Source organism: Penaeus japonicus, unplaced genomic scaffold (assembly GCF_977035675.1).
Source record: "Penaeus japonicus unplaced genomic scaffold, GWHDUDI00000001_assembly GWHDUDI00000011, whole genome shotgun sequence".
NCBI lineage: Eukaryota > Metazoa > Arthropoda > Malacostraca > Decapoda > Penaeidae > Penaeus > Penaeus japonicus.
In genome coordinates, this window is record NW_028234413.1 from 9,014,247 (window position 1) to 9,024,246 (window position 10,000).

General features: G+C 37.1%; 2 protein-coding genes across 11 annotated transcripts in view; both read left to right on the top strand.

The window, feature by feature from the left end:
• LOC122267539 (ral GTPase-activating protein subunit beta) overlaps nt 1-4,300 on the top strand; it is a 36,868-nt gene extending 32,568 nt beyond the window's left edge. For 9 of the 10 annotated variants that reach the window (XM_043037582.2, XM_043037583.2, XM_043037585.2 and 6 more), the window contains 6 exons: nt 427-588; nt 766-902; nt 1,023-1,152; nt 1,696-1,831; nt 2,166-2,282; nt 2,869-4,300. In XM_043037582.2, coding sequence (XP_042893516.1) covers nt 427-588; nt 766-902; nt 1,023-1,152; nt 1,696-1,831; nt 2,166-2,282; nt 2,869-2,986 — 800 coding nt within the window. In that variant the 3' untranslated portion in view covers nt 2,987-4,300. The remainder of the gene's footprint in view (nt 1-426; nt 589-765; nt 903-1,022; nt 1,153-1,695; nt 1,832-2,165; nt 2,283-2,868) is intronic. The other variant, XM_043037589.2, reaches the window with a different exon arrangement.
• A 2,251-nt stretch (nt 4,301-6,551) lies between these two features.
• LOC122267538 (uncharacterized) overlaps nt 6,552-10,000 on the top strand; it is a 5,968-nt gene continuing 2,519 nt past the window's right edge. Inside the window, exon 1 of the mRNA XM_086541553.1 lies at nt 6,552-9,722. Coding sequence (XP_086397679.1) covers nt 7,153-9,722 — 2,570 coding nt within the window. The 5' untranslated portion in view covers nt 6,552-7,152. The remainder of the gene's footprint in view (nt 9,723-10,000) is intronic.

Consider the following 10,000-nt stretch of genomic DNA (forward strand, 5'->3'; position numbering starts at 1 on the left):
TGTTCAATATTAACAAAGATATGGAAAAATGTGTTGATGCAATGTCAATTGAATGCCAAAGAAATGGAGGTTTTGCCTTCTAATATTGTGTGGAGAAATAAATATATACAAGAAGAAGAGAAATTTCCAGATTAATCTTGGTTGTATTTGATATGAAATGTCCCAGTCAAAGACAAATATTGGAGGTGAATCAATATTTGTTGTAATATTATCATCAGCATCAATTGTTAAAATGTTTTTCATGAAAATGAGGAAAACAGATTATAAATCAGAGATATGCCCAAAGTTTGGAGTGTGCAACATTGCATTAATATATAAGATTAAGGTACACATCAAATGTAGTAAACAATGGCAAATACACTCTTAATTATTGTACAAGAAATCTTATTATAAGACTTTAATATTTTTTTATTCCTCCATTTCAAGTAATAGCAGATTTGAATCATGGAGGCAGCTGCTTCAGTGGCCGTTCGCATGTCCTTTATTGGTCTGATGCCCTAAGCGAGGTAGCTTTTGTGGTGCCATCTCCTGCTGTTGCGCAGCAGAATCAGGGCAGTCAGCAGTCCCTTGGGAGTACCTCCAGTGCAGGTAGGTTGATCAAAATGTTGATAATGGAAATTAGCTCTTCTAAGGCTTTTTTAATACATTTGCCGTGGTATATAATTTCCTTGATTATTTTTTTTTAATTTGAGGGATCTGGACTAATACCACATACATAATTCATTTTGTTTTTTGTTCCTCATATATATTTGTTAACTGTTTCAGGTGGCATTGTCCTTGATCCAAGTGAAAAGGTTGCTGCAGGAGGTGGAGGTGGATCCGGGAGTGAGCGCTCAGATTCCCTCCCTCCATATGATGCTGATGTTGATGCTGGGTCGTCTCTCTCATCACACACTTCCCAGGTTAGTCTTGTAAGTTTCATGTAAGAAAGTGTGTATGCCTATTCTTTTGTTTTTCTTCTTTTTTTCAAGCATTTTTTTGTTGTTGTGGCATATGGCTATATGTACCCCTTTTCTTTTCAGGTGTCTTTTGGACATGGTGAAAATAGGAATAGGAAATTTGGGAGGCAGACAAGTGCTATGTCATGCAGTGATCACAAAGTGTTTGTTGTGTGGCTGGAGAGTTTTGATGACTGCTACACTTTTCCAGCAAGTAAGTGAATACTCTGTGTTATTTATTTCCAAAGTCTGAAATTGTATTTTATCAAAAAAAAGAAAGATTAAAGGTATTGAAATATATATTATGTAACTATTATAGCTGCTTATCACTTGTAAAGATGTATAAAGTGGTATTAAAAAGAAAGAAAGATTAAGTGCAGCTAGAACAGTATTGTAATTTGGAAGATGGATTGAAAGCATTATTTCTTAAAAGTATTTTTCAGGAAAAGTTGATTGTGTTAGTCTTAGATAAAGTAGAGTTTATACTTTTGCTCTAGATTACTTATCAGAATTATTTCATGTATAGGGGCACTGATTTCTGTGATTTCTGTAAATGAATGGAATTCACTGATAAACATATTCACCAGTCTCTTTATTATTGTAACTGTCAATATGATATAAATAAACCAATTTTTTTGTGAGAAAAGTAAAAGCTAAATTAATAAATGTTTTGACACTAGGAAACAGATTATAATATTGTGCAATGACTTTTCAGTGTTATGTAACTTAATGAATTATGTTGTTTATGACCTTGCAGATGAATTGCTCTCTGAAACTGTAACCGGCAGGGAGTCAAGCTCATGGAAGGAAAAGGAAGCAGTCATATATGTTATATTCATCCATGCTCTCACAAATGGGCTCTTCAGAATTAAACTGCAGGGTCAGAATGCCAAGTAGGTGTCCCTTTGCTAGTGTTTTTTTTTAATACTTTTTAAAGTTTGATTTCCTATAAAGGTGATTTATTCTGTGCAAGAAAACCTGTATAAAGATTTGTATTCAACAGGAGAGAAGGTATATTCTTTACCTATCAGTTCTTTGAATATATACATTGTTGAGCAGGCAGTTCTTCTTTCTGTCAGTAAAAGGGATATTAAGGAAATGTAACTTATTATATAGGACTTATGTTAATGAAAATTGATTCCTTCTCTGGAGTTGGAGTAGGAATCAGAGGTCTTGTGTACCAGCTTTGCAGCCCTAGTTATGACCATGTATCATTTTTCTCGACAGGTTAAGTATGGCTGGGCCACTTGTTGATGGTCAGGTTGTGAGTAGGCGTGTCCTTGGGACCTTGGTAAGACAGACAGCTCTCAATATGTGTAGACGTAAACGGCTGGAGAGTGATAGGTAAGTGTAAAGGGTGATTTTCTTTTAAGCATTTTCCTTTAACAATGTGAGATTGAGAATGAAAGTAAGAGCAAGAGTAAGAGCAAGAGCAAGAGCTCATGCATGAGCATTAGCATGAGCATGAGCTTGAGCTTGAGCTTGAGCTTGAGCTTGAGCTTGAGCTTGAGCTTGAGCTTGAGCTTGAGCTTGAGCTTGAGCATGAACATGAACATGAACATGAACATGAACATGAACATGAACATGAACATGAACATGAACATGAACATGAACATGAACATGAACATGAACATGAACATGAACATGAACATGAGTGAGAGGCAAAGAGAAAAAGTGTAAGTCAAAGAGCAAGAGAAAGTGAGTATAAAAAGATGCATTTGTTTTGTATAATACCTCAGTCAGTTTTGTAGAGCCTTTTAATAATTATATGTATAAAAATATTTCCAAACTCTGGAAGTAATAATTACAAATCTGTATAATTTCCACTTAAACATACAATAGGGATGGCAAATGTCTGATATGGAATATTGGAATAAAGCAAAACATTGATGTGTACCTTTGACTAATACAAACTCATTACTTGCAACAGCTATCAACCTCCGCATGTCCAACGCAAGCTCCGCATCCAAGAGATGGTCCAGAAGTACAGATACGAAATGAACGAGCCAGAGTTTTACACGCACCTCTTCACCAGTCCTCTCTGCTAAGATTAGAGCTCCAGTGACCTGCTAGGGGTTAGGCAGGAGGATTCAATTGAAGTGCTTTTTTTGTGATATAATGTTGAAACTGATTTATGCTCTTCCAGGGAATCAAAGATAAACTTGCACTTAATACCAAAGAATAGAATGTACTGTTATTGTATTTAGTTTGCTTGCATTATGGATGCACATGTTATTTTTTGTTTTATCTTTTAAAAGAGCTTATCAATGAAATGAGATGAGGTTGTGGTTTTGTGTTCTATGTTGAGAAACTGTCAGACATAGCTGTGACATTGTAAATAATATGGTTACCTTTAGATATCTATTGTCTCTTTTATGTTTTGTTAATTATTTATATTGTTACTTTTAGTTAATATTATGCTTGACGAGCAGTATTAGATTTGTAGAAAATGGGAAAATGTATTTTTTTGAAGAAATGTCATCTGTCATATTGACCTGACATGATCTTTTTGCCTTGAATTGATCTAACTTATGAGAATATTAATCTGTTGAAGCTGGGAACATATACAGTCCATCATAGTTTTGAGTTCTTTCCTTAGTCAGCAAGGGGTCAGAAACTAGAACTACCAGATTCTACCTGTTTACCTTATTCCTTCCATTATTATGAAGAAAGGTTTTTCATTTTATTACTGACATTATTGTTATTATCATTATTATAATAATAATGATAGTGCTGATAGCATTAAAACAATAATCATGGTAATAAAAATGAAAACTTACCTCCCGAAAATTTTCAAAATGAGGTAAACAAGTGGGGTCAGGTAGGTCTAATTGTTGACTTTTTGCTGATTAAGCACTGTGGAGCCATCAATGAGTAAAAAAGATGAAAATATATTAAATCTAAACTATGACGGACATGCACTCCCGGCATAAATGGCTCAAGTTGATGTAAAGATCTGATTCTCATATAATTTGTTTCCAAGAAATTCAACTGCAGGGAAGGCTATTGGCTTGCCCACAAGGGATAAGCATCATTTTATTTATTAGCACTGCAGTTGTTTAGAACTCAATTTGACTGATATTTCATAAGAAATAGAGTCGCAGATGGGGTTACGAGTATATTTTCTGCCTCTTCATTTTCAAAATTTATTTAGCAATACATAAATTCTGAAATAGTAATTAATTTGTTTTAATATTAGAATATGTTAATAACACTTCTTAACCAAGGTGAATATTAAATGCTATTAATTACATTGTTGACCTTGTACTATATTTTTTACCTGTTACAACTCTCTCTCTTCTGATTACAAATTACATCAGTATATTGTCAATAATGTGCTATGTATAAAAATACAACTTCAATTTGTTTTTTATTATAGCTAGGTATCTTCCTTTCATACTAAATATATTAAGAGAAAAGAAACAAGTTTAAGGAGTGACAGAAATGAAGTGAGTGAAAGAGAAATGATCCAGGTTGACATTTCCTGTTAAGCCTGCTATCACTATTGAAACAACTATCACCTGCTGACAGCATGGACTTCATGATTAGTATACATGAGGTCTCACAGGAAACTGTTTAAATCTGTCCCCACTTACCAGAGTAGTTACTGGACAGGAACAATCATCTAGTGCACTATTGCCATCCAACGAGTATGCAAACATTTAAGACGTTGACCTAAATTATGGGTTCATATATTATAATTCTAATTAGTTGGATTCCAATTATACCTGATGTTTATTTTCTTCAGTCCCAAGTATTTTGCTTTCATTTGGCAAACCCAGTCAACGTAGTCGGGTGGGAAAAGGTACCAAAACGTGAAGTTCTTATTCCCAGATTTGCATTCTTTAACGTCTAAGCCTAAGAACCTTACAAATTCAAGGGAAGTTTACTGAGAACGTGACAGATTCTGCTTCATTTGGTGTGCATTGCAATGGTTCATAATGACTCTGTTGATGCAGCAGATCATTTACAATAATCAATCAGTCAAAATAACTTCATAAATTGATTCGAATCGATTCGCTTGGTGTAAACGCAGCCTAAGCTATAACTGCATGTCACGGGTAACACACTGTAAGTAATTGAATAACTACGCAAAATAATAGCGACATAGAGTTACCAACTTGTGTACCGCAGTCGTGGTTCCACGATTCCTACGCGGCAGATAATTTTCGATAATCAATCCCGTAATTCCTGAAGTTTAGCATTCTTGACTGTACAGAGGAATAATAGCACCACATTTTGTTTGCGAAGTTTCCAGGCTGCATGGCCATGAAATGCAGGTTTAGATGACTCGATTCGAATCGCGCCACGGAATACCAGACCTTAAGTGTGATGTTTCAGACAGCCAGTCTATCAATAATACTGACACTACTCAAATCGCTTAACATATTAAAAAGTCCTGTGTTCATGTGGTTAACATGTTTTTTTTCTAAGTAATATTACAACTTTAGGTTTGTCAGTAATAAAAAAAACACTCCACTGTGCGAGAGTCCTAGGAGAGAGTGTCACTAATAGAGAAGGGACCGGCGGACCATCTAGGTTAGAGTAAACGGCAAGAAATATTTGGTCACTGTATTATAACCACTGCAACGACAGTAAAGGAAGTGCACCAGGAAAACTTGGCATAATGAGGTGAAACAATAGATGTTTTGGTGACAAACAAAAATCTTGTCAGAAACACGAGACCAGATATCCAGATATATGTAAAATCTGACATCTCAGGGGTGACCTCTGTTTTTCTCTTGAGATATGAGAGGATTAAAATTCTGACATTTGATGTATGATATAAGATAGTATAGATTCATAGTGAATAGTGAAAGTTCTATATGAGTGAGTGAGTGTAAAGACATTATCTGTGAGGGAAGATCAGCTTCTCTGTCCAGGAGATCACAGATTAATATAGAAATCACAAGTAAACACCGAGTATAATAAAAAATATCAGTTCACCAAGTATGTGGTGGATAAAAGGTATCTTGTAGCTAAAGTCATTTTGAAATCAAAAGTGTGGGTGAAAGAGAGAAAGAACATGAAAGCGAGACCAAGAGAAATTGTAAAAATAAATTGTTGATAACCAATCTTGCCTTTATAAATTATTTAGTCGTATAATTTCCACCACCACAGCTGATAGGATATTACTAGGAATATGATATATAAACCGTTTTAGAGATATTCATTTATAAGTAGCATTCGTTGGAGTATTTAAAGTTGATAATGTCTTAAGACAGTTCTTGATGGAGATTTTGAAGTTTGCTTGATGACTGATTAAAATACGAGGAGAAGACAGCTACAATTGGGATTCCCCGGGTGAGCGGCATCCTGGACTGACACGAGCACACGTTCGAACTCGTATATCCAGTGGCATATATTTGTATGTGTATATGCATATGTATATGTATATGTAAATGTAATTATATTTATATATATATATGTATATATATATATATATATATATATATATATATATATATATATATATATATATATATATATATATATATATATATATATATATATATATATATATACACATATATATACATATATATATATACATACACATACACACACACACACACACACACACACACACACACACACACACACACACACACACACACACACACACACACACACACACACACACACATATATATATATATATATATATATATATATATATATATATATATATATATATACATATATATATTCATATATACACACACATAAAAAAGTAAAGAAAAGAAAAGAAAAAGGAGATGTAAAAAAAAAAAAAAAAAAAAATCGTGACAAGAGTCAGGAAACCGGATGTTGGAGTAGATATCGCGACGCGCAAGCAGTCCCTTTTCGGTCAGAGTACGAAGGGCTGTGCTGGTGAATCTCCCACGACTGTTGAACGGACTTTGCTCTTCTGGAAAGTGATTTGTCTTTGTTATTTACGAGTGAGTTATTGTGTAGCTAGATTTCTATATAATCTGTGATTGGTTTGGTGATTTGAGAGATTTGCAACATGGCAATGACATACGGAAAGCGAAATAACGAGTTTTTTTTATACAAATAGATTATGCAGATAAAAAGAGAGCGATTCATATTGATAATACGATTCAAAATGGCCACAATTTATTTGTCCACTTAGTGAATGTGTCTTCCGTTGCCCTCGAGGCATAGAAAACTGTTATTAAGAGAAAATTGGGTCAACTGATTCACTTCGGGGATGGCGCTGACCAGACTAGGTACGGGGATCCAGCCAGAGGATCACAATACCTTCAGACTGTACAAAGCCCATCGAGGGCCGGCGCGATGCGTCATGCTGGCCATCCTCAAGTGGGGGTGCAAAAAGGCTCCAGAAGTGACCTTTGAGGAATATCTGCTCCAGAATCTTGGCTACAGCAACAAGAGATATAGGACTGTTTTCGATGGCTCTCAGAGGGAGAAGCTCAGACACCACACTTGCGGCGACGACTTCGATATAAGTCTCTTATATAAGATCATCCAAAACACCTGCGCTGGCGTCGCGTTAGCCTCCGATAGCGTGTGGACGTCTGAAGATTTTTCACGTCTCGAGTGTCTCGTGAATTACATAAAAAAGTCCCGTAACAACTTGGCCCACAACGACCACGAAATCAGCAACCAAGAGATAGTGAGAAGACTGGAGAAACTACGAGACATTCTGATTATCACACTAAAGGTTGGACGAGACCTTTACTGCGTCCAGCACGCAGAAGCGGACACCTTTATCAACCAGGTCAGCGAGGCGATCACAGCCATCAGAGATCATCCGTTCGCTCAGACGGACGTCCTCCAGTACCAGAACGATTTGCTCTTTGAGGACCTCAGGGAAATCATGTCCACCGACGGGGCTAAGGAAGTTGCAAAGATCTTCAGCAGGAATAATCTTCTAAACCTGAATCCGGTCTCCTTCATTAACGGGAGTGACTACCATCTGAAAGTCGATAGAGTTTTCATCGACATACAGATGGTTCTGGTTGAGTCTGGAGTGCAAAAAGCTATTGACTACAGAGATATATTAGTGTACAGTCATGATACTCGTATTTATGCAGATAATCACAGTATTAATTCTAGTCAACAAAGCGTGCGGGAAAAACCTGTAATTCAACTTGTGGAAGGTAATCCAGGCACCGGGAAAACTACTCTGTTGAAGTTCATGATGTCAGACTGGAAGAAACAGACAAACATCATCAAGGATTTGGCTGATTTTCAGCTCGTGTTGTACTTCGAGTGCCGCAATCCTTACAAAGATTCACTGGCCGATTACCTAGTCTCTCAGATGCCTTTAACTTCGACTCGATTTCACAAGTCTGATCTAGTCCGGTGTTTATTGGGTCTCAAAGTCCTTCTTCTGATCGATGGTTTAGATGAACTGAACAGCGCATCGAAAAGATTTTTTAAAGAGATCCTTCATGTAAAGAAAAATTCAGATATTTCAGTGCTTTGTACAACTCGATCGGAAAAGGTGACAGAAATTTCCAGAATGATACCAAGTGATTTAACGATAAATTACTTTAAGTTACTCGGTATACCCGACAACAAAAGAGGTAAATTCGTAGAACTTTACCACGAGGAGCTTAAGAAAAGAGGGATGAGTGCAGAAAATACAAACAGTATCGTACAATACGTCGAAAATGCTCCACCTCAGCTGAATGATTTCTTCGTCTATCCCTTGAACCTGGTGCTATTTACTTATCTCTGGGCAACTAGACCAGCGTCGATAAACTCAGTGACAAGTGTAACGGTGTTGTATATGGAAGTGCATTCTTTGGTGGTGGAGAAACTACACAGGAGACTCTTAGATGACCCCGATATTGATTACATCCCAAGTGAAGAGATCAAAGGCAAATGCGAGCAGTTTCTCGATGTCCTATACCAACTATCTTTCGTTACCTTGAGCTATAATATGATATATCTAGAACAAGAGCATGTGAATATGCTGCTTGACGTATGCAGAGAAACTGGGCTTGCGATTAGACATATGATGTCCTCTTTTCTGGTGGTTGAATTAACGTCATCCGGAGAACGATATGTGGAAAGACATCGATTCCCTCACAAAGGGATACAAGAATTCTATGGAGCTCACCACATTCTATCGATCATCAGCAACGAAAATTTGGCAAAGCACAAAGACCAAGTTTTGAAGGCTCTGGAAGAAAGTCTTCGCAAATTTCATATCTCATCTTACGACAGACAAGAAATCAAAGCATGGGCCTCGGAATTGAGTGAGCGGAAAAGAATAAGGACACTGCTCGAGAAGACATGCCCGGTCAGATACCAGGAAAAGGGAAAGTACACCAACCTCTTGCAGCACCTGGTCGGCCTCCTGCTTTACCACACGTCCTGCTTGTTCACTCACTATGCCGAACAAATCATTGAGCTTTTAAACGACTCCGGAGACTTATCCTTCGATCAGTGGATCGACCTCCTTAAACAGACTGATTACGATGCTCTAGTGACGAAGGAAGTTGCCAAATTCGCGTGCCAGCGTTCATGGACGGTTTACGACGACCAGGAACGGGCTGCAGGCGATCTCATTGCTCACTGTTGCCCGGAAGTGCTCTCCGTCGAGCTCTACAAGGAACCGAAACACCTGTCTCATCTGGCCGATCTCCTGCGCTCTGCTTTCGCCAAAGGCTGTGAGATCCACTTGCACCTGCACAGCCTCTGGCGGGACCCGAAAGACAGGTCCTCGGATGGCATTTTGGCTGAATTAAAGCGGATTTCGTTGAGCGAGGCGCAAGAGTGGGGAAATTACCGAGGGACTGCGTCGAAGTGAGTGGCGCAATATCAAGACTTATCACTGATTTTCTGTTTGCAGTAATGATGCCGGGAGTAGGAATAGTAGCTGCATCGATAGTAGTATAAGTATTAATAGTAATAATGATAGTAATAATGATAGCGACAATAACATCTGCAAGATCAATAATCATATTGATTGACGATGATGACGACGATAATAATAATAGCAGCAGTATCAGAGAGATAAATATAACTGATAGTAGTTATTACAGTAAAAAAGTTTATGAAATTATCAACAATTATGGCGAAGC